Source organism: Nerophis lumbriciformis, linkage group LG01 (genome assembly GCF_033978685.3).
Source record: "Nerophis lumbriciformis linkage group LG01, RoL_Nlum_v2.1, whole genome shotgun sequence".
Taxonomy (NCBI): Eukaryota; Metazoa; Chordata; class Actinopteri; order Syngnathiformes; family Syngnathidae; genus Nerophis; species Nerophis lumbriciformis.
The window spans coordinates 13,009,425-13,035,465 of record NC_084548.2 but is presented as its reverse complement, the minus strand read 5'-3'; the positions used below and the strand labels follow the sequence as shown (position 1 = coordinate 13,035,465).

General features: G+C 38.0%; 2 protein-coding genes across 2 annotated transcripts in view; both read left to right on the top strand.

Moving 5' to 3' along the window:
- Positions 1–26,041, top strand: part of LOC133616084 (rho guanine nucleotide exchange factor 7) — a 76,481-nt gene that overhangs the window by 45,886 nt on the left and 4,554 nt on the right. The window contains exons 2-8 of the mRNA XM_061975165.2: positions 13,820–13,925; positions 18,334–18,480; positions 20,476–20,562; positions 20,642–20,729; positions 20,943–21,079; positions 21,155–21,301; positions 21,415–21,501. Of these exons, the coding sequence (XP_061831149.1) occupies positions 13,820–13,925; positions 18,334–18,480; positions 20,476–20,562; positions 20,642–20,729; positions 20,943–21,079; positions 21,155–21,301; positions 21,415–21,501 (799 nt within the window). The remainder of the gene's footprint in view (positions 1–13,819; positions 13,926–18,333; positions 18,481–20,475; positions 20,563–20,641; positions 20,730–20,942; positions 21,080–21,154; positions 21,302–21,414; positions 21,502–26,041) is intronic.
- On the top strand, positions 2,137–4,558 carry LOC133612846 (lectin-like). The gene is made up of 6 exons (XM_061970491.1): positions 2,137–2,242; positions 2,335–2,365; positions 2,438–2,520; positions 3,934–4,062; positions 4,248–4,344; positions 4,419–4,558. The coding sequence occupies exons 1-6, from the start codon at positions 2,192–2,194 to the stop codon at positions 4,490–4,492; spliced, it is 465 nt and encodes a 154-aa protein (XP_061826475.1). The 5' UTR covers positions 2,137–2,191; the 3' UTR covers positions 4,493–4,558.

Here is a 26,041-nt window from a genome sequence, read left to right as displayed (position 1 = left end):
GCGTGTTGGTCAGCTTTAGGGGCATGTAGAGTTGGGTGTCATCAGCATAGCAATGAAAGCTAACACCGTATTTGCGTATGATGTCGCCTAGCGGCAGCATGTAAATACTAAAGAGTGCAGGGCCAAGAACCGAACCCTGAGGAACTCCGCACGTTACCTTAACATAGTCCGAGGTCACATTATTATGGGAGACGCATTGCATCCTGTCAGTAAGATAAGAGTTAAACCACGACCTTTTTAAGTTTTATTCACGAAATCGCGTAACAACAATGAGAATCGACACTGCTTCCCGTAACTTCCTATCGAGCCATTCCGAATGCCATGCGCGAGGCTATTTATAGCACCGCTGCCAAGCACGAGGCACCAGTTGCCATTGTTTCCAAAAGAGCGAACGATCATGGAATCAGCCGGAGAAAAATCGCAAACGAGTCTTAAACCGAAAAGAAAACTGCAGTCATTCCGTGAAGAATATTCAAAAGCCTATCCGGGAATAATTATCCGTTCCAAAAAGGGTGAAAACTACGCGAATTGCACCTTGTGCAGACAAGATTTTTCGATCGGACACGGAGGAATTAGCGATGTAAAAGACCACGTTGGGACAAAAAAACACAAGTCTAATGCCGTTGCTAGCGATACAAGTGGAAAACTTTCAACGTTTTTCGTCGCCCAAACAGATTCTTTGGATGGATTTTAGCCACAAAAAGGTAATGACACCAATGTTATCTATTGGAATTGTTTAGTACTGTTATACTGTTAAAAGTGTTTATACTATTTATGCTTTCAAGTCCAAGTTGAAGAAATCTTGTTAAATGTTGACAGCATAACTACCAAAATACAGAAGTATGTCCTTAATATTTTTGCAGTGCTATTTCTGTTGAAAAGTTAAAATGATTACATTAGAGATGTGATGTGCCATTTTTCAAGTGTCTGATGGCTTAAATGAATTTTCATTAATTTTTCATATTTTGAATTCTTTTGAAAGGCTTACAAAAAAACTACATTTGAATTGTAATTCCATGCTATTGACAGGACTATTACTTTTAATGAAGTTAGCTTACCATGTTTACAGTTTGATCATTGTGATAGAAATGTGAATTTTAGGCACAGAATATTTTTTACAATTGAACAAGGCAGTAGATTATACAAGCTTGGAGAGAAAGTTAATAATGACACCAATTTTTTTTTTAATGGAATAGTTTAGTACTGTTTTACCATTTGTTTACTGTAAAAAGTGTTTATACTGTTTATACTTTCAATTAAAAAATTGAAGTCTTGTGAAAGGTACAGGATAACTGGCATTAACTGTCAAAATAATTTCAAACTATTGAAGTTAGCTTACAGAATAAACATGTCAATCAACCCATATGATTTTTGCTGTAATATTTTTGTTTTGAAAAGTCACTGTGACTGATAGAAAAGTGATGGTTTTAGCATCATTTTAACCTGTCTGAATGCTAATAATCATTTTGGACCCTGGCTACTAGGTTTTTCTGATTTCAAAAGTTGGCAGGTATGCATTATTACTGGGAGACCAACGCCAGAGCTGCCATATTTGATTCAAACGTATGTGGTCCGAGGACAGAAAATAAGGCGTTAATAACTATAATTCAACCATCCATCCATGTTCTACTGCTTGTCCCTCTTAGGGTTACGGGGGTGGCTGGAGCCTATCCCAGCTGCATTCAGGTGGAACGTGGGGTACACCCTGGACAAGTCGCCACCTTGTCGCAGGGCCAATAACGTTTCAAATGTGATCTTTCCAAAACTGCCTCCTAACCTTAACCAACCTGTTTCCACATTAATTAGAGCCCAATGGTTTTAAGTAAAAATAAAACTTCAAATGTGTCAGTGCCACACCTCACCACAAGTGAACATTTTGTGGACAGTTTCAAGTGAACAATTTGGACTGCACCTGTTCTCTACGTTAATTACATTTTAATGATTTAACTCAATTAGCTAATTAAATGAAGCCTTTCATGTTTGGGTTTTTTTGCGGAAAATCGTTGCATAATTAACATACAGAACATTCTAGGGCTGTGTCAAGTTGACATAAAAAGGTGGTTCAAAGTCGTCCTCAGCATGAAGCATCTTCACTGCAAAGGTAAAACGACACAACTTTACATCTTACTAGTCCAACTTTGTTTCATGTGACAATTTTTTAACATAACCGTATTTTTCTATCCTTGCACAGATGCGGTTTCTCTTCCTCCTCTGTGGGATCAGTGGACTGATAGCTGGAACTGTATGTCCAAATCTCCCCGACTAACTTGAATTAACATTTAATATTCTCTGTCATTTATTGCCATGTTCATGTTTTGGTAATGCTCTTTTCAGTGGGCTTTGCCTGAAGAAAAGAAAAAAAAAGGTTGGTAGCTGAGAATTATTGAATGTTTGTTTCTGGTTTTTTTTTTAGCCTAAAATAACAATTGTGTTGCAGGTTGCTGTGCTCCGGGATGGACTCAGGTGGAAGGCCACTGTTACATCCTGCAAGAGAATCGCAGGAGTTTTTCTGATGCAGAGGTACAGTACGCAACAATTTCCCACAGCAGTTCTGACGTAACGCTAAACCAGTTAGAATCAGTCATCTATTTGTTTCGGCTGTTTATTCATCACTTCTACAAAGTAGTTTTTACTTTCCAGTCTTTGGTCGTCTACCGCATTGGTCGACAACATTTTTGAGCCAAAAGGGGTGGGAATCTAAAATTGGTTCTTGTTTAAAAGCGGTTTCTCGTGTTTCGATTCCTGGGAATCTTTTGCCAGGTTATGTAAAACATTAGATTTAGATTCAACGTTTCGAATCAACGTTTCATTTCTACCTCAATTGTGAAAAAAATTAAATAGATAAAAGGGGAAATGAGCTACATTTTAAAAATATATCAGCCAGAAAAGTGTGATTTGTCCTGGAAAAACAAGGAAAATTAATAACTTGGAACAAGGAGTAGTCGTGCAGGCGCAGTAGCGATGGTGTGGCTTCCGAGGGAGAATAATCCAGCATCTTAGTTAGGTTAATTGCTGAATGAAAGACAGGGAGCTTATGCCATACTTGCCAACCCTCCCGGATTTTCCGGGAGACTCCCGAAATTCAGCGCCTCTCCCAAAAACCTCCCGGGACAAATTATCTCCCGAAAATCTCCCGAAATTCAGGCGGACTCAGGTCCATGCGGCCCTGAGTCCGCTTTCCCCCAATATAAACGGTGTGCCTGCCCAATGACGTTATAACTCTAGAATGATCGAGGGCGAGTTCTTGGTTCCTTATGTGGGTTTATTGTTAGGCAGTTTCATTAACGTCCTCCCAGCGCGGTAACCAACACACAACAACAGCAGTCACCTTTTGGTCTACCGTAAAGCAGTTCGTCTGCCGTAAACAGCAATGTTGTGACACTCTTAAACAGGACAATACTGCCATCTAGTGCATTTGATGAAAGCACTTTTGTGCGTGCCACACAGCAATGCATCATCAGACAGGGTGTTCAGCATGGTTAGAAAAATAGTGACAGAGAATAGAACAAGGATGGACAATTCAACCCTTAACTCAACAAGTATATGTGTAAATAAATGAACACTGAAATTCAAGTATTTCTTATATATATATATATATATATATATATATATATATATATATATATATATATATATATATATATATATATATATATATATATATATATATATATATATTTATATATATATAAAATACTTGACTTGGTGATTTCTAGCTGTAAATATACTCCTCCCCTCTTAGCCACGCCCCCCACCCCCCACCCCACCTCCCGAAATCGGAGGTCTCAAGGTTGGCAAGTATGGCTTATGCAGGAAACTTAGAACACAAAACATGGATTTACCAAAACAAAACTCAACTGTCAGGCAGAATGTGACAAGATCCCCTTGTAATAAAAAATTAATTTGTTTGTTTCCTTCTGTTTCTTCCATCAGAAATTCTGCAACGCTCTTGGTGGGAACCTGGCCTCAATCACCGATGCGGTTAAAAATGCCGTCGTGACTCAACTGGTTCGGGATGACGGTTTTCAGCCCGCCTGGATTGGACTCACTGATGCAGTCACGGTAAAATCTTTACTAGTAGTCTTTTGTTCGGTATTCAGTATCGGAGTAGTTGCATGTCTGATGTTTCATGGTGATATTGTTTGAGGCTAATAATGTTTTTAACATAAAAACATGTCAAAGCAATACATTAAATTGCATGCAGTCGTTATTTTTAGGCGTCGTTGAAATGTGACTTTGTCTCGCAGGAGCAAGTCTTTATCTGGACCGACGGCAGCCCCCTTGATTTCCAGAACTTTTTCTCACCTTTCTTTTTTGGTGACTGTGTGTACATCAATTCATCTGGTATGAGTATAATCAGTGAAAGCAATTTAATTATGATTGAATGTAGTGTCATGTTTCAAACTTTTTCTTTTTAGGTCGATGGTCCCCTGCAAGTTGCTTCTTCAGGTTCAACTTTGTTTGCGGCCAAGAAGCGTGCTGTGATCACTAATCAGCCCATCACATCTTCCAGAACACAACTTCTTAACTTTTTCAACACTGGGGCCCAACTTTGTGGTTATGGTTTAAGTTTACTTCGAACATGCATACAGCTAAAATGTGTACAATGTTTACTTCAAAGTACTGTTTAGTTCAGTAGCCACCAAGAAATAAAAAATATATCCAAATCAATTGGTTTCTGTTGTTCTTCATGGGAGGTTACAGAAATATGTAGCCCAAGCTTCAAAACAATGGTCTTAAAATGTATATTTCCATTTAGAAAGTTTCAAATATGAACCCCTAACTTGGTTGGAACAAGCAAATGTATACTGCAAAAAAAGAGCTGACAAAATATAAGATTAAAAGACTATATTTGTGGGGAAAAAAACAAAAAAACTAGTGAAATTATCTGTCCATTTAGCTAGTTAGTTTTACTTGATAAGACAGCCAAAATTAAGTTTTGTATATCTAGAAATTAGCCGGACTTTTAAATCAGAAATAAGGAGTTTATTCTGAAAACAAGCATTATTCTACTTGCGATTTATAAATTAAGCATCCTCTGGATGTTGCAGAATTTTTAAACAAGATTTTCTACAGTATGTGGGGGAAACTAAAATATCTTGTTTTGGGAATTTGGGGAAATTTGCCTTATCGTTCACAGTCAATATGAAAGACATGATGTATTTTTTATTTTTTTGCATTCCAACTGGTAAATAAAACTTGCATTGTTTTAAAAGCCTGGTGTCACGTAACTAGCGTAGGCAACGCCATCTTGCCCCCTACCCCTGCGTAGCCTCCCGCAAGGCTTGCGTGCACCTTCCAAAAATCCTGTGATTGGTCAGATTTTTCCGAGGAGGGTCCCTAAACACAGGCAGGCAGACTTTGTGCTTTAAATGCACAAATTATTGAATGGAATGAAACAATCATTCAACATTTGCGTGAAAAGCGATATTGTGTACTCAATATTTGGGTGCACTCTAAAAATAATTACTGAATGTGTCGTTTTTCATCTTATTGTGTTGTTGTTGTGTCCACAAAAAGTCAGAAAGTACGACACGTCTTTTAACTTTTATTGCCAATCTTGTGCTAACAAAGTGTTCAACTTCGACATATGTCTGTTTTTCTCAAACACAACACATACCATTAACATCACTATTATGTTAGATCCACTATGGACTGGACTTTCACAATATTATGTCAGACCCACTCGACGTCCATTGCATCCGGTCTCCCCTAGAGAGGGGGGGGTCACCCACATCTGCGGTCCTCTCCAAGGTTTCTCATGGTCATTCACATCGACGTCCCACTGGGTTGTGAGTTTTTCCTTGCTCTTATGTGGGCTCTGAACCGAGGATGTCGTTGTGGCTTGTGCAGCCCTTTGAGACATTTATGATTTAGGGCTATATAAATGAACATTGATTGATGATTGATATCATTCTCCGACTAGAAACTCATGGTGTAAAAATGTATCAGCAAACAATATTTTAGCGACATTGTGCAAGCAGACCAGCAGCAAGCCACGCCCTCTTTCTCTTAGACCGGGGGTCTGCAACCTGCAGCGCTAAAGAGCCACATGCGGCTCTTTAGCGCCGCCCTACTGGCTCCCTGGATCTTTTTAAAAAAATGTATGAAAATAGAAAAAGATGGGGGGGGGGATATATTTTTGTTTTAATAGGGCTTCTGTATGAGGACAACATGACACAAACCTCCCTGATTGTCAGAAATCCAAACATAATTCTCTGATGAGAGTATTTGGCGAGCACCGTTTTGTCCTACTAATTTTGGCAGTCCTTGAACTCACCGTAGTTTAGACTTAGACTTAGACTTCCTTTTTATTGTCATTCAAATTTGAACTTTACAGCACAGATAAGAACGAAATTTCGTTACATAAGCTCATGGTAGTGCAACATAAAAAAGCAGTAGGGTGCATATATAAATAAATAAATATATATAAATAATATATAAATATACATATAAAATAAATAAATATATATAAATATGTATAAATAAATAAACAGATTACTGTAAATATATTGCACTTTTTCACATGCGTCCACGTTTATGGATGTATGTTATATTGTCTTTTTTATTCCAGCGAGTTAATCCATTTTGGGGGGAGTTGAGGGGATAATTTAATTATGATGCGTTCAAGAGTCTTACGGCCTGAGGGAAAAAGCTGTTACTGTATATATTAGTTTTTCTGAAAAACCCCACTTAATATGCTTTGGGTAACAACAGTCAATATTTATTTATTTTATTTTATTTTTTTAGGGGGGTAACAGTCAATATTTATTTATTTATTAGATTTTATTTTTTTCTTATATAATAAAAGTGAGCTTTTGTTAAACCAAATATTGTGTGTTTTTTTCCATATACAACAACCTATCTGGACTCGATAAGAGAATCGATAAGGAATCGGTTCGATAAGAGGGTTCGATAATAGGCTCGAACTCGATAATTTCTTATCAAACATCATCCCTACGCTGAAGCCCTCATGATTGGTTTGTGTGCAGGAATTTCTGAAAAAAATACATTTGTTACAGTTTAATGTACAGATATTGATATTAATTTTATGGTGCGTATGGTTAGGATTGGTCAGTTTCAGACATGTTCAATAAGTTACATTAAGGAACATAATGTGGCTAGATTTGCACAGTTCAACATATCTGCAGAGGAGTAGGTAGAAGCAAAGTTGATATTTAATGCAACCTGTCAGAATAATTGTATCTAATTTATCACAAAACTTTGTGTTTCAATGAGTTCCCGGCGAGCAGACAAAATCTGTCTTAAATCATACCAAGCAGAAGGCTTGTAAAACTCCACTGTGTAGGATGTTCTGTTTATTTCATGTATTGTAATCAACAAAAAGATATTGTCTTGACCCAAGAACTACAAAAGCGGAGAGGAAACAGGACCAGGCAACCTTTTCTGTGAACTGTTTTACGACCTCTTCTTTGAACTGTTTATTACGACCTGTTCTTTTGAACTGTTTTGTAATCAAAGGCGATGGCTGTTTACGACCCCTGTCCCTTAGAAACAGCTGTTGCCATGTAATCAGGGAAAGTCCAAATAAAAGAAGGGGCGTACAATCTTTTGCCAGAGCGTGATGGAGACTGTACAAGAGTACAGCCCAGACGCGCTCTCCTCAATTGAGCCAAATTCAATTCTGTCTCTGTTTAATTCCTTGTTTCTTGTCTTGTTTAATAGATGTCATCAGTGTTTGAACCTGACACAACCCCTTCTCCATGTATTTTACTGATAGTTCATTAACACCATAACTTTTACATTTTACATTGAGTTCACTTCCGGTTTGAAAAAAGGGAACATTTTTTCACGTAATAACTTATTGGTGGTAGTCAATGAATGTTATGTATTCCTTAATATTGTAGAATCTGTCAATAATCTGTTATTTTTGCTGTTGTTGGCTTTAGATGCAACAAGTCCTCATGAGTTGTATCTTTTATGTCCTTTAAGTCGAGATAATGTCATCTTCAGTATTTAAAGTCTTTAACAACAAGTACTTTGGCTTCTTCCTGTCCGCCATTTAAACTTGATGTAGATTTTACAGTTGGCAATGCAAGTGCTCTGGATTTTCCCATGCTTCTTCAACGCGCGGTCCTTCTTGGGGATGTCAGCCTTGCGCTTTGTCAGGTGCACATTGATGTGGACGTGTGTTCCCTTCAGTTTGACTGGCTGCGTCAGCAAAGCCACATTGTGTTTTTTGTTGGTGGACTTAATGATGATGACAGGTGTGGCGTTGTTCCTTATTTTGGAATGCATGATTACACGTTGTTAACATTCACACCCTTTGGTTGCAGAAAGTTGGCCGCCTGCTGCACTGTTGAAACAGCAGCATCTTGTTCTCTGTTATAAGATTGATTGATTGATTGATTGAAACTTTTATTAGTAAATTGCACAGTAGTACAGTACATATTCCGTATAATTGACCGCGAAATGGTAACACCCGGATACGTTTTTCAACTTGTTCAAGTCGGGTTCATGTTAATCAATTCGTGGTAAGATGCTTCACCATTAGGCATGCGTGTTATCTAAAGGCCAGTCATAATCGCATTGTTCAGGCAGACGGACATGCACCTGGGGATAGGTTGATTGGCAACACTAAATTGGCCCTAGTGTGTGAATGTGAGTGTGAATGTTGTCTGTCTATCCGTGTTGGCCCTGTGATGAGGTGGCGACTTGTCCAGGGTGTACCCCGCCTACTACCCGAATGCAGCTGAGATAGGCTCCAGCACCCCCCGCGACCCCAAAAAGGGACAAGCGGTAGAAAATGGATGGATGTTTAGGTTTGTCATTTCAAACTGTCAGGTGACTTGTTAGGCTGATTTGCATGTCTTAGCTTTTGTCAAGCTTGCCAATTCTTTGCTGCAATTGCCTGTGAAAATAATAGCAATAATTAAAGACTCTTCTTACGTGCACGTCGCCACCTGTTTCCTGCATCTCAAGGTCACAATTACTGCAGCGATGTGTGTTTGTAACAGATTTGGTCCAATATTTACACAGTAGTTATTAAAGCTTTCAGCTACTACAAACCCCGTTCCCATATGAGTTGGGAAATTGTGTTAGATGTAAATATAAACGGAATACAATGATTTGCAAATCCATTTCAACCCATATTCAGTTGAATGCACTACAAAGACAACATATTTGATGTTCAAACTGATAAACTTTATTTTTTTACTTAGAATTTCATGGCTGCAACACGTGCGAAAGTAGTTGGGAAAGGGCATGTTCACCACTGTGTTACATGGCCTTTCCTTTTAACAACACTCAGTAAACGTTTGCGAACTGAGGAGACACATTTTTTAAGCTTCTCAGGTGGAATTCTTTCCCATTCTTGCTTGATGTACAGCTTAAGTTGTTCAACAGTCCGGGGGTCTCCGTTGTGGTATTTTAGGCTTCATAATTCGCCACATATTTTCAATGGGAGACAGGTTTGGACTACAGGCAGGCCAGTCTAGTACCCACACTCTTTTACTATGAAGCCACGTTGATGTAACACGTGGCTTGGCATTGTCTTGCGGAAATAAGCAGGGGCGTCCATGGTAACGTTGCTTGGGTGTTGCTCCAAAACCTGTATGTACCTTTCAGCATTAATGGCGCCTTCACAGATGTGTAAGTTACCCATGTCTTGGGCACTAATACACCCCCATACCATCACAGATGCTGGCTTTTCAACTTTGCGCCTATAACAATCCGGATGGTTCTTTTCCTCTTTGGTCCGGAGGACACGACGTCCACAGTTTCCAAAAACAATTTGAAATGTGGACTCGTCAGACCACAGAACACTTTTCCACTTTGTATCAGTCCAAAGTGAGTCATACCAAAGACTATAAAAATGGGACCCATTACCTCCCTGCTTGGCACTCAGCATCAAGGGTTGGAATTGGGGGTTAAATCACCAAAATGATTCCCGGGCGCGGCCACCGCTGCTGCCCACTGCTCCCCTCACCTCCCAGGGGGTGATCAAGGGTGATGGGTCAAATGCAGAGAATAATCTCGCCACACCTAGTGTGTGTGTGACAATCATTGGTACTTTAACTTTAACTTTATCTTAGATGAGCTCAGGCCCAGCGAAGCCGACGGCGTTTCTGGGTGTTGTTGATAAACGGTTTTCGCCTTGCATAGGAAAGTTTTAACTTGCACTTACAGATGTAGCGACCAACTGTAGTTACTGACAGTGGGTTTCTGAAGTGTTCCTGAGCCCATGTGGTGATATCCTTTACACGCTGATGTTGCTTGTTGATGCAGTACAGTCTGAGGGATCGAAGGTCACAGGCTTAGCTGCTTACGTGCAGTGATTTCTCCAGATTCTCTGAACCCTTTGATGATATTACGGACCGTAGATGGTGAAATCCCTAAATTCCTTGCAATAGCTGGTTGAGAAAGGTTTTTCTTAAACTGTTCAACAATTTGCTCACGCATTTGTTGACAAAGTGGTGACCCTCGCCCCATCCTTGTTTGTGAATGACTGAGCATTTCATGGAATCTACTTTTATACCCAATCATGGCACCCACCTGTTCCCAATTTGCCTGTTCACCTGTGGGATGTTCCAAATAAGTGTTTGATGAGCATTCCTAAACTTTATCAGTATTTATTGCCACCTTTCCCAACTTCTTTGTCACGTGTTGCTGGCAATAAATTCTGAAGTTAATGATTATTTGCAAAAAATAACATCAAATATGTTGTCTTTGTAGCATTTTCAACTGCATATGGGTTGAAAATGATTTGCGAATCATTGTATTCCGTTTATATTTACACCTAACACAATTTCCCAACTCATATGGAAACAGGGTTTGTAATATGCTGGAGTATCAACGTAACAATCATATTGTAACAGGTGTATACAACCAAGCACTTAGGCTTGGAGACTGTTTCTACAAACATTTATGAAAGAATAGGCCGCTCTCAGGAGCTCAGTGATTTCCAGCGTGGAACTGTCATAAGATGCCACCTATGCAACAAATCCAGTCATGAAACTTCCTTGCTTCTAAATATTCCAAAGTCAACTTTATTATAAGAAAATGGAAGAGTTTGGGAACAACAGCAACTCAGCCACCGAGTGGCCACACTTTTGCCAAATTAGGTGTGTAAAAATGGATAAACAGCATTAAAGGGGAACATTATCACCAGACCTATGTAAGCGTCAATATATACCTTGATGTTGCAGAAAAAAGACCATATATTTTTTTAACCGATTTCCGAACTCTAAATTGGTGACTTTTGGCGAATTAAACGCCTTTCTAATATTCGCTCTCGGAACGATGACGTCACAACGTGGCTTCACATCGGGAAGCAATCCGCCATTTTCTCAAACACCGAGTCAAATCAGCTCTGTTATTTTCCGTTTTTTCGACTGTTTTCCGTACTTTGGAGACATCATGCCTCGTCGGTGTGTTGTCGGAGGGTGTAACAACACGAACAGGGACGGATTCAAGTTGCACCAGTGGCCCAAAGATGCGAAAGTGGCAAGAAATTGGACGTTTGTTTCGCACACTTTACCGACAAAAGCTATGCTACGACAGAGATGGCAAGAATGTGTGGATATCCTGCGACACTCAAAGCAGATGCATTTCCAACGATAAAGTCAAAGAAATCTGCCGCCAGACCCCCATTGAATCTGCCGGAGTGTGTGAGCAATTCAGGGACAAAGGACCTCGGTAGCACGGCAAGCAATGGCGGCAGTTTGTTCCCGCAGACGAGCGAGCTAAACCCCCTATCGACCCTAACTTCCCTGGCCTGCTGACATCAACTCCAAAACTGGACAGATCAGCTTTCAGGAAAAGAGCGCGGATGAGGGTATGTCTACAGAATATATTCATTGATGAAAATTGGGCTGTCTGCACTCTCAAAGTGCATGTTGTTGCCAAATGTATTTCATATGCTGTAAACCTAGTTCATAGTTGTTAGTTTCCTTTAATGCCAAACAAACACATACCAATCGTTGGTTAGAAGGCGATCGCTGAATTCGTCCTCGCTTTCTCCCGTGTCGCTGGCTGTCGTGTCGTTTTCGTCGGTTTCGCTTGCATACGGTTCAAACCGATATGGCTCAATAGCTTCAGTTTCTTCTTCAATTTTCGTTTTTCGCTACCTGCCTCCACACTACAACCATCCAATTCAATACATGCGTAATCTGTTGAATCGCTTAAGCCGCTGAAATCCGAGTCTGAGTCCGAGCTAATGTCGCTATACCTTGCTGTTCTATGCGCCATGTTTGTTTGTGTTGGCATCACTATGTGACGTCACAGGAAAATGGACGGGTGTATATAACGATGGTTAAAATCAGGCACTTTGAAGCTTTTTTTAGGGATATTGCGTGATGGGTAAAATTTAGAAAAAAACTTAGAAAAATAAAATAAGACACTGGGAACTGATTTTTAATGGTTTTAACAATTCTGAAATTGTGATAATGTTCCCCTTTAAACTGCATGGTAGTTTGAGTAAAACACTACAAGATTTGCAGACGTCATCATGCAGAGAGAAACACCTGTTTTGTGGTCGACATGAATATAACATGAAGTTAATAGGAATGATTAAATCATTAAACAAAACATTACGTGTCATCAAATAACAGGCTGAACAGGCTCAGTTTGGTGTGTGGAAAGAGTGCACTGGAAAAACACCAAATTGTTTTGGCTGAGAGATACAACATGAATATAGTGATCTTTACACCAGGTGAAGCAAAGACGCCTTTGGTGTTTTATTTCTGTTTTTACTTAAATTCATATTCCCTCATCTTTGTTGATACAGCTTGCATATTAAACTAACAAGAAAACGAAGGGAGTAATTCACTCTCATAGAAACATTATAATAATGATATTTTGATGTTATAAATGAGACCAAAAAGTTTTGGATAAAGTCGTTACAAATTCTTTTTGGTCACATATGCTTTTATAAAGTCATTGGAGTGTTTCTTACCTTTCTGTCTTCTGTATAACGCAGCACTATCTATCCTCCATGAAAATGTATTTTGTACAAAACCCAAAACCAGTGAAGTTGGCACATTGTGTAAATGGTACGGTAAATAAAAACAGAATACAATGATTTGCAAACCTATATTCAATCGAATAGACTGCAAAGACAAGATACTTAACGTTCGGACTGGTAGACGTTGTTATTTTTTGCAAATATTAGCTCATTTGGAGTTTAATGCCTGCAACATGTTTCAAAAAAAGCTGGCACATCGCTGCTTGCAGCTTTAATTTGACTTGTTTTGGAAAGTCTTGACAAGCCAAATTTTCTTGTTCTATTGGCAGATAATTTTGCTTAGTTCAAATAAAATACCCCTAATTTTTGTATTTTTTTCAATTGTTTTTGAACACTGACTTTTTGCAGTGTGAAGCAGCAGCACATGCTGAATGATCGGCTTGTGTGCAAATTTGGGGATTTTTACTCTAGTAAATTTAAAAAAAGAGGTTTTAATAACGCAGAAATAACATTTCTTATTTGAGGTTTTATTATTTGCTATTCGCACGTCCTTGCTATTAAGTTACTATATAAGTTAAAAATTAAAGTTAAAGTATCAATGATTGTCACACACACACACACACACACACACACACACACACACACACACACACACACACACACACACACACACACACACACACACACACTAGGTGTGGCGAAATTATTCTCTGCATTTGACCCATCACCCTTGATCACCCCATGGGAGGTGAGGGGAGCAGTGAGCAGCAGCGGTGACCGTGCCCGGGAATCATTTTTGGTGATGGACATGATGTGTACATTATGTACTTATTCAGTAGCTTGTACACCAAGAAATTGTATGTTAATGTGTGTTGTGTTGTGTTGTGTTGTTAGTGTGTGGGCATTGGGAGAGACCAGACTTCAACTGTCAGTAAGGAGGAGCAGCAAAGACGACAAACAGCCATCATGTTACACTTCGCTACGACACCTGGAGCAACAGGTCACTCATACTATATGTGTGTGTGTGTGTGTGTGTGTATGTGCGTGTGTGTGTGTGTGTGTGTTCTTGTATTACTACCCTTCTTGAGACATCAACGAGGAAAAGTACCTTCCATTTGAGGACCGGTGAACAAGTTAGGACCGAAATCATAATCCCAATACGCAAAACCATTGCATTTCATAGAGAATGTCTCATTTGCACCCCTGGTGGTGAAATCTGTCAAAATGAGGCTGGTCCCAAAAAGGAGGGATTTTTCAAATTGACTGTGTGTCGGTTTTAAAAGTGTTCCCCCTCTGGCCAACATATGAAATAACAAGTGTGTGTAATAATTTTAAGTGCTCCCCCTTTGGCCAAAATTAATTTAAAAAATAAAATAAATATGTATACAAGCGGTATAAAATGGATGGATGGATGGATGTATATAGAGACATACTGTAATAACTTGAAGTAAATAATGAAAATTAAAAAACAATTACCAACAAAAAATAAAAATAAAAATGTACTAAAAGCAGTCTTTTTCTCACAATGTGTTGACTTTTTTCTTTTAAAATTGGGAACAATTCATCATATTCTGTTTCTGTAATATTGCAATATTTCTCGTAACATTATTGCTTTTTTTTAATGTAAAATTATTACTTTTTAATGCAAAATGATGACATTTGTCATGTAAGATTCTGAACTTTTATCACAATATTGCCAATTTTTTTGTTGTTCTTGTAAAGTAGTGACATTTTTTGAGTAAAATTATGACTTTTGTCATAACTTTGCAAAGTAAAAAGTCAGATCATTATTATAATATTGCCAAAATGTTAAAGTTTTCTTTAAAAATTGTGACTTTTATCGAGTAAAATTACGACTCTTTTCATAAAATTGCCAGAATTTTAAGCTTTTCTTGTAAAATTGTGACTGTTATTGAGTAATATTCCAACTTTTGTCAAAATATTGCACAAATGTTCAGTTTTTCTTCTCAAATTTTGACTTGCGTTGAGTAAATTACGACTTTTATTATAACACTGCCAAGTTTTTTTCGTAAAATTGTGACCTTTGTCTTGTGAAATCCCAACTCACTTTTCACAACAAGTTTTTTTATATCTGCATAGTATGTATATATTATTAATGTTGCAAATACAAATCTTTATATATCTAGAAAGGGTGGTCCTAAAGAGGTAGGCATTGTTCGGAGGTCTGAAAAAGGTAACAAATTCAAGAGTGTGTGTGTGTGAGTGTGTGTGTATGTGTGTGTGTGTGTGTGTGTGTGTGTGTGTGTGTGTGTGTGTGTGTGTGTGTGTGTGTGTGTGTGTCACTGTAGTACACTTTCAATGAGTCTGTACTGTGGTTCAAATTTGACCGAAAGTTCAAAGAATGGGAAAATAAAAATAGGGAACTCAATGAAATATAGTAAAGTATTTTACAAGAATATCTCTACTTGTCGTATATGACAAATTATGTATAATGAATTATTTTTAAATGATAATAAAGTATAATATCCTACATTTTAAATATACATAGTTACAAGCGTTAGAAAATGGATGGATGGATAGTTAAAATATAACTAAAAATAAAATAAAAATATTGCGAATAATACGCATATGTATAACAAATTTTGATTACTATAGTTGCCATCTATTCATCCATCCATCTCCTCCCGCTTATCCGAGGTCGGGTCACGGGGGCAGCAGCCTAAGCAGAGAAGCCCAGACTTCCCTCTCCCCAGCCACTTCGTCCAGCTTATCCCGGGGGATCCCGAGGCATTCCCAGGACATAGTCTCCCCAACCTGTCCTGGGTCTTCCTCGTGGCCTCCTACTGGTCGGACGTGCCCTAAACACCTCCCCAGGGTCCAGATGCCCGAACCACCTCATCTGGCTCCTCTCGATGTGGAGGAACAACGGCTTTACTTTGAACTCCTCACAAATAACAAAGCTTCTTACCCTATCTCTAGGGTAGACCCCTGCCACTCGACGGAGGAAACTAATTTCGGCCGCTTGTACCCGTGATCTTGTCATTTCAGTCACAACCCAAAGCTCATGACCGTAGGTCAGGACAGGAATGTAGATCGACCGGTAAATTGAAGGATTGATACAGGGTTCGCATCACTGCAGATGCCGCACAGTCAATCACACAATCCACTCTACCCTCACTTGTGAACAAGACTCTGAGGTACTTGGGCAATATCTCTTCCTCAACTCGGATATGGCACTCCAACTTTTTCTGGGCGAGAACTATGGACTCAGAGGTACAGATTTTCATCCCATTCGCTTCACACTCGGCTGCCAACCGATTCCAGTGAGAGCTGAGGGTCCTGGCCAGATGAAGCCAGCAAGACCACATCCTCCGCAAAAAGCAGAGACCTAATCCTGCAGCTACCAAACTGGATCCCCTCAACACCCTGACTGTGCCTAGAAATTATGTCCATAAAGGTTATGAACAGAATCAGTGACAAAGGACAGCCCTGGTGGAGTTCAACTCTCACTGGAAAGGGGTCTGACTTACTGTTGGCAATGCGGACCAAGCTCTGACACCGATCATACAGAGAGCGGACCACTACAATCAGGCAGTCCGACACCCCATACTCTGTGAGCACTTCCCATAGGAATTCCCCAGGGACACGGTCGGATGCCTTCTCCAAGTCCACAAAGCATGTAGACTGGTTGGGCAAACTCCCATGAACCCTCGAAGACTCTTCCGAGAGTATAGCGCTGGTCCACAGTTCCATGATCAGGATGAAAACCACACTACTCCTCCTGAATCTGAGGTTCGACTAATCCCACAATAGCTGGAGCACACCCTCTGGTTCCCCTTCTTAAAAAGAGGAACCACCACCCCGATCTTCAAATCCAGAGGCACCGCCTCCGATGTCCCCGCAATCCTGCAAAATCTTGTCAACCAATACAGCCCCACAGCATCCAGAGTCCTATGGAACTTCAGGCGCATCTCATCCACCCCCGGGGCCCTTCCCCCGAGGAGATTTTAACCACCTCGGCAACCACAGCCCCCAGAGATGGGTTAGCCCACCACAGATTCCCCAGGCCCTGCCACTCCCACTCGTTGCCTCTCACTGCGTGCAACGCCAGAGAGGAAGAGAGTCTAGCCCCTCTTGAGAGGATTGGTTCCAAAGCCCTTGCTGTGGGTCGAAGTAAGTCCGACTAGATCAAGCCGGAACTTCTCCACTTGACGCACCAGCTCAGACTCCTACACCCAAAGCGAGGTGACGTTCCACGTCCCAAGAGCCAGCTTCTGTAGTCGAGGATCGGACCGCCAAGGGCCCTGCCTTCGACTGCCGCCCAGTTCACAAGGCACCCTCCTATGAGTGATGAGCCCATTGTAGGGGGGATCCACGTCGTCTCTTCGGGCTGTGCCCATAGACCCCACCTCAGGGCCTGGCTCCAGAGGTGGGCCCTGGTGACCTGCGTGACCAAACCAAAGTTATCAAATAACATAATTCCCGCCCTGAGATCGGTAGGTTGTGAGTTCAAACCCCGGCCGAGTCTTACCAAAGACTATAAAAATGGAACCCATTACCTACCTGCTTGGCACTCTGCATCAAGGGTTGGAATTGGGGGTTAAATCACCAAAAAGTATTCCCGGGCGCGGCCACCGCTGCTTCTCACTGCTCCCCTCACCTCCCAGGGGGTGATAAAAGGTGATGGGTCAAATGCAGAGAATAATTTCACCACACCTCGTTTGTGTGTGACAATCACTGGTACTTTAACTTTTTAACTTTAAACATCAATGACAATAATACAAATTATTAGCAACAATTCATAATAATAATCAAAATAATTAATAACAATTATTTTTATTTTTTTTAAATACAATCTTAATACAATTATTATACAAAATATGTGCATTTATCATTATTAACAATATGTTATTTCACTTTAGTATTATGTAAATAATAATTATATTATATAGTTATTTAAAGAATAATTAAACTGTATTATTATAAATTCAATCAATTAGTTGTATAAATTAAAGTAATATACTATTGTCATTATATGAATTATAATTAATTTCCATTATTTTCATACGTTCATGCTTTTATACAAAGTTGTCAATGGGATGTCATGATTAATGGAGAAGACATAGGATTAAATAATTTAGATATGTCAAAAAGTAGCAGTTTAAAAATAAAATCATGTATTTATATGTCCAGGGGCGCCGAAAAGGGGGCGTAAAGGAGACGGATTCTAGGGGCCCATGATGGAGGGGGGCCCAGAGAGGCCCCTAATGATGATGAAATTATAATACAGAAAAAATAATGACACTGTGTTGGGGGCCCTGTAAAGATTCTTTTAATGGGGCCCAAAATCCCTAGCGGCGCCCCTGTATATGTCTATATCAAAACCAATCTACAAAAAAAGCACATTTTCCCAGCGATATGGTGTAATATGATCTTTGTGTCTTTAGGGGGTGCTGTGGGGCAAGAGCAGAGAGGATCTGCACCACAGGATCTACTCCCAGCAGCCAATCAGAGGCTGGGAGGGTCGACCTGCTCACATGTTTGGAGAGATCATCCACTCTTCCTTCGTGTGTCTGCACAGCAAATACGCTCAGGTCAGATTGTACTACAGTACTACATTATGTATACTGTAGTACACTTTTTAGAGAAATATGTTTTTTTAGTGCAACCAAACAAAAAATGCATTTAAAATTAAAAAACAAATATTTTCAATCAAAAATTTTTTTGGTTGCAAATCTTTTTTTTGTGTGTTACAAACCTTTTTAAAAAAAAACATTTTTTTAATCTTTTTTGTGATAAATACAAGAGAATTGTTTTTATTGGTCAGTCTTGGTTGAGTTGACTACTTTCTTAACAACACTAACAAATTGTTCTGAGAAGGCCCCCCAGCTCTCAAAAACCAAATAAAAACTAACCATCTGCAACTAAAAAAAAAGATTTGTAACCAGAAAAAATTATTTGTGACAATAAAAGTTGCAACCAAAAAAAAAAAAAACCACAAATTTGGAAACGAAAAACTTGCAACAACAACAATAAAAAGATTTGCAACCAAACGATTTGTAAGCAGAAAAATAATTTTGTGGCAAAAAAAAAGTGTAACCAAAGACAAACAATTTGCAATAAAAAAAACAGAAAAAAATAACTATTTGCAACCAAAAAGACTACTTGTAACAAAAAACAAACTAAAAAATGTATCTTAAAAGTGGAAAGATTTGCTCCCAAAAACGATTTATTACTTAACTAACCAGAATTGCAGGCAAAAAAAAAATATTGGTAATAAAAAAATATATATATTTGCAACCAAAAAACAATCCGTAATACAATAAAACCCAAAAAACGATTTGTAACCAAAAATACAAAATTATTTTACAACCTAAAAAATTTATAATATTTTGCAAAAAAAAAATATTTGAAACAAACAATAAAAGATTTGAGACAAAAAAGATTACCACAAAAAAAATAAACTATTTGAAACTAAAGCATTTATTTAAAATAATGTAACAAAAAACAAACTAAAAAATGCAGTCAAAAAACAACTTGCAAGTGGAAAGATTTGCTCCCAAAAACGATTTATTACTCAAATAACCAGAATTGCAGGCCCAAAAAAATTATTGGTAATAAAAAAAAAAACGATTTGCAACCAAAAAACAATGCGTAATACAAAAAAAACAACAAAAAAAACGATTTGTAACCAAAAATAAAAAAATATTTTACAACCTAAAAAATTGATAATATTTTGCAACAAAAAAAAGATTTGAAACAAACAATAAAAGATTTGAAACAAAAAAGATTACCACAAAAAAACTAAACTATTTGAAACTAAAAAATTTATTTTAAAAAAATGTAACAAAAACAAACTAAAAAATGCAATCAAAAAACAACTTGCAAGCGGAAAGATTTGCTCCCAAAAACGATTTATTACTCAAATAACCAGAATTGCAGGCACAAAAAAAACTATTGGTAATAAAAAATTTAAAAAAAACATTTACAACCAAAAAACTATCGTAATACAAAAAAAACAAAAAACGATTTGTAACAACAAAAAAAAAACATTTTACAACCTAAAAAATTTATAATATTTTGCAACAAAAAATAGAATTGAAACAAACAATAAAAGATTTGAAACAAAAAAGATTCCCACAAAAACACTACCTATTTGAAACTAAAAAATGTATTAAAAAAAATGTTTTATAAAAAAAATGATTTGCAACCAACAAACGAGTTTTAAGAAAAACAAATTGTAACAAAAGATATGCAAACCAAAAAAATGTTGAGAAAAAAAGCGATTTGCCACCCTAAGAAAGTATTTGTAACAAAAAACGATTTGCAACCAAAAACGATTTGTAACGAAACATATGTCTAACAAAAAAGATTTGCAACCACAAAAATAATAATTTTAATGAAAAAAAACCAAAAAAAACATTTGCAAGCAAAAAAAACGTTTTTGTTTGCATGTTTGGTTGTATAAAAAGACAATTTCTTGTCCATATTACAACAGCTCATATAGTACAGTAATACTTACAGTACTGTACATATAGGAGTAGTACATCAGACATGTATGTTATTCACGCCTAGATTTCCTCTTCCAGGACAAATGTGATTACTTCCTGGTTTTATTCTCCTTCCACCTGCTCCTCCTCTCCTTGGACCACACACAGCAAGACTTTGTTTACGAGGTTTGCAGGGACTGAACTTGAATCCGAGCGGTCTTTTTTGTCCCCCTCCCTAACGTCCATTTTTTCTGGTGTCTTCCAGGGAATGCTTCCTCTTTCTGGCCTCTCCTTCCACATCATCTCCATGGAGCGAGACGTCTCACAGCCACCTCACATGTTTGAGATCAGCAGTAGGTCCTCGCTACTTTTCAGGGGCAGGGGTTAGGTTTCTGATCCAAATATCAATCAATGTTTACTTATATAGCCCTAAATCACGAGTGTCTCAAAGGGCTGCACAAGCCACAGCGACATCCTCGGCTCAGATCCCACATCAGGGCGAGGAAAAACTCAACCCAATGGGACAATGAGAAACCTTGGAGGAATATGAAATATGTTTGATGCAGGTCGGATGATGGAGCCCAAAGTCTTCATATGTACCACCGGTGCTGAGCTGCAGGCCTGGATGCGGCATGTGGAAGACAGGAGGTACAAGTCCATGACCCAACCTACAAGTCCCTCCCACTGTGCTCTCTCCTACCTGGTAATGGAAGCTTTTTTCTCAAGATAGCGTGCGTGACAAAAACATTTTTGGTTCTGATTCGGTTCTTGTGTGCAGCTGCCTTGTGATGAGCACTGGAAAAGAGAGGAGTTGAAGAAGTACTTGATGCATGCGCCGATATGGGAGTGGGAGGGTTCACCGATACTGCACATGGGACCACCAAGCTACCTGTCGGTGGTGCACATCATCAGCACACACAGACAGGTACTCCAGGAAGTAAAAGCATCCTCCTGCAGATGTTGCTGACTTTTATCAACAATTAAAAAAAACAAGCATCAACTAATTTTTGCATAAAAAAATGTTTTTGTTTGTTAAAGGGTCTCCAAGAACGACTGATGGTTCTCTTCCCCCAAGACGTGCTGCTGCTGTCAGTCGACAACCAGCTGCTCAACATCACATATCAGGTCAGGAACCATCTGTGTACCACTATTTCCATACACTTTCTGTGTTACACACAGTGCTCGTGCGTAACATTCGCTCGCATCCTGTGCATCTCCTGGGGGCAAAGCCCCCACTGTCCTTAAAAGCTAGTGACGCCCCTGCTTTAACTTAACTTTAACTTTACACATACAAACTGTAGCACACAAAAAAGCACATTTAATAAAAAAAACGTTATTATGATCTTACCTTTACTTATAAGTGCGGGTACAGTGGTGTTCGGTGTGGAGGAGTTGTGAACGAATGAAATATGAAATCTGTGCTGCAGTCTGCAGGTGTACCTATTGTAGTGTCCTTGCAGTCGTTCACGGCTCCTCCGGCGAGAGCAATGTTGTTTTTGCACTTTTTGGCTTCTTGTTAAGTGACTTTTTTTGGGTGGATTCGGTCTTGCACGTGGAGGGTTTGGGTGTGGGCTTTGGTTGGTGTAGCGTTCCCGTCGGTGGGTGCAGTCTGCGGCGAACGTGTCTTAAGCACCAGGAGGCGTGGTTACGCGTGCCTCAGCCAGTGCGTCTTCGCAGCAGTTTTATGATCGCTCAGCACAAGAAATACGTTACACACATACAGTTGTTGACAAAATACGCTGTACATTATATACCTCAGCTAACTAAACTATGGAAATGTATAATATAATTCATATAGCAATACGGTCTCACTGCACAGCAGGCCAGCAGTTAGCCGAGTCCGTCTATGTTGAGGCACTGAGTGACGCGCCTCGACTGGCTGCTGTTCACCGCACCGTCTCTTCTCAGTATTTGAACGGCAAATGTGAAAATTCAGCGATTTTGAATACAAATAATCTAAAACTGGTGAAGTTAAATGGAAAATAACATTATAGTATAATCACTGGATACATATAACAATTTAATATTTTTTTTTCTTTTTACATTTTTTTCTTTCCATGATGGCAGGTGAGGCCCTGCCTCACCTGCCTCTAGTGACCGCACGTCACTGATATATATATATATATATATATATATATATATATATATATATATATATATATATATATATATATATATACACACACACACATATATATATATATATATATATATATATATATATATATATATATATATATATATATATATATATATATATACATATATATATATAAAATAAATACTTGAATTGCAGTGTTCATTTATTTACACATATACACACACACATAACACTCATCTACTCATTGTTGAGTTAAGGGTTGAATTGTCCATCCTTGTTCTATTCTCTGTCACTATTTTTCGAATCATGCTGAACACCCTCTCTGATGATGCATCGCTGTGTGGCACGCACAAAAGTGCTTTCATCAAATGCACGCTTTCATCAAATGCACTGGATGGCAGTATTGTCCTGTTTAAGAGTGTCACAACATTGCTGTTTACGGCAGACAAACTGCTTTACGGTAGACGAAAACGTGACTGCTGTTGTTGTGTGTTGTTGCCGCGCTGGGAGGACGTTAATGAAACTGCCTAACAATAAACCCACATAAGAAACCAAGAACTCGCCCTCCATCATTCTACAGTTATAACGTGATTGGGCAGGCACGCTGTTTATATTGTGGGAAAGCCTGAATTTCGGGAGATTTTCGGGAGAAAATTTGTCCCGGGAGGTTTTCGGGAGAGGCGCTGAATTTCGGGAGTCTCCCGGAAAATCCGGGAGGGTTGGCAAGTATGTGTTAGTGTTTGACTTGTTTTAAGGGTTTTGGTCCTAAATGATCTCAGTAAGATATTACAGCTTGTTGCTGAGATTTGATGACCTATATTGAGTAAAACATGCTTGAAACTAGAATATCAACTGTTGCAAAGCTGTGTCATCAACACTCACAAGTATAAAACTACTTTTTTAAAGTAATAATTTTTTATTTCAAGGATGAAAGAAAAAATCATGATGTATGCATATCATTATGTCAAGATAATGGCACTAGCATTTACTTAATTTAACATAATTGAGCAAAAAGGTCTCTTTTTTTTTCGACCAGAAAAGTGCACTTGTTATTAGTGAGAATATACTTATTTTAAGGTATTTTTGGGTTAATTGAGGTTAGCTAATTTTACTTGTTTTGGAAAGTCTCGACAAGCCAAATTTTCTTGTTCTATTGGCAGATAATTTTGCTTAGTTCATATAAAATACCCCTCATTTTTGTATTTTTTTTTTCTTGTTTTTGAACACTGACTTTTTGCAGTGTAGACAGCTAGTACTGCACTGCAAAAACTGAAATCTAAGTAAGATTAATTATCTCAAATAAGGGTGATGTTTGCTTATTTTCTGTCTGATAAGATAATTCTTCTCACTTAGCAGACTTTATGTTAAGAGTGTTTTACTTGTTTTAAGGGTTTTGGTCCTAAATGATCTCAGTAAGCTATTATAGCTTATTGCTGAGATTTTATGACCAATATTGAGTAAAACATGTTTGAAATTAGAATATCAACTATTGCAAAGCTGTGTCATCAACACTCACAAGTATAAAACTACTTTTTTAAAGTAATAATTTCTTATTTCAAGCATGAAAAAAAAAAATCATGACTTTGACACAATTGTGTGTCATATTAAAACAGATGACAGCCAAATGGACTTTGCTGTATTATTTTCAATGAAACAATAAAAAACACGTACTCATATAGTAGTACAGTTGTTATTAGTGAGAATATACTTATTTTAAGGTATTTTTGGGTTCACTGAGGTTAGCTAATTTTACTTGTTTTGGAAAGTCTTGACAAACCAAATTTTCTTGTTCTATTGGCAGATAATTTTGCTTAGTTCAAATAAAATACCCCTCATTTTTGTATTTTTTGGTGAAAAAAAGGATCTTTATTGTCATAACGGCACACATGAAATGGCACAGAACTTAGTCCAAGGGGTCCTAGATTCACCCAATAAGTACCACAAGAAAAATAGTTTTCACATAATTTAAATAGAATAGGATATACACAAAGTAGTCATGGTAGAGCATGTTTGCTGTTGGCGTGACCCAGGGTACAGAGATGGTAGGCGATACGCAGATGAAATGGTTTTGTAATTAGGACTTGGCAGTCAAAACAGTCAAAATTAGGGCTAGGCAGTCAAAACTCAAAAGGCAAAAAATATTTTTTTAATTTGCAAATTTATTAAAAATAAAAAATATTCGGGCAGTACGGTGATTCAGGGGTTAGTGCGTGTGCCTCACAATACGAAGGTCCTGGAAATATTATTATAGTATTATTGTGTTGATATAGAACAGGGGTGTTCAAACTACGGCCTATGGGCCAAGTGCGGCCCGTAGGACATCACAAGTTTAACAAGAAAAATGACCCGTGGGCTGTTTTCAACCAAATGTAGATGTATGTGGATTTAATCAGAGTGTTATTGCCGCCCCCTATGAATTTCATTTGAAAGTAGTTTAAGCACAGCATTAATTTATATGACCAACTTTCCCCACTCATGGTGCCAATTAACTATAACCAACATACAGTATAAAGTCAGGATAGAGGGAAAGATGAATGCAGAAATATACAGAGACATCCAGAGTGAAAACCAACGCTTCCCATGATGGCGCTTGAGAGGTGCTGCAAAAAGGAATGAGCGAAACTGCCCAAAGATAAGTGTGCCGGTTGTGGCATCATATTCAAAAAGACTTGAGGCAAAGTATTGTGTAAAGACTGTGAATATTATGTGATTTTTTTTGTTTTTTATTTTTAATAAATTAGAGAAAAAAAATTGAAATATATTTTTTGACATTGTCATTATGGAGTATAGTATACAGAATTTTAAGGATCAAAATTAGTTTATTGTTTTTTTGGAATAAGGCTGAAACATAACAAAATGTGGACACATTGAAGCGTTGCAAAAGCAGAAAACTGGCTCGCAATTTGTTATTCTTCTTATCCTGTATGTTTATTTCCGGACCTGGCGGTTTCGGCTAGAAGTATTGAGTAAAGACTGTAAATATTATGTGATTTTTTTTATTTTTAATAAATAAAAATAAAAATAAATAAATAAATGAATATATAAAATAAATATATATATATATATATATATATATGCATTGTCATTATGTGGTATTGTATATGGAATTTTAAGGACCAAAATTAGTTTTTTATTTTTTGGAATAAGGCTGTAACATATAACAAATTGTGGAAAAATACTGAAGCGTTGTAAATACATTCCGGATGCACAGTACAGTAAATGTTGAATAACTGTCCGCTGTAGCATTAAAAAGGCTTCATTTCATGCAAAAGCAGAAAACTGACTCGCAATTTTTAATCTTATAGCCAGACCTGTGTGTTTTATTTACTTACCTGACGTCTTCGACTAGAAGTGTGTAAATCAACACACAGGTCAGGCTATACTGTAATATTGTACATGGTAATTGGGATTTGTTATATATTGTATACATTATATAATAACATCATATAATATAATAATATAGTTTATCAGTATATATTCTATATTGTGTATATAATATTTAAATATTACATATATGTTATATTTTATATTGCTACTATGGTACGTTTTTTTGTTTACTTTATA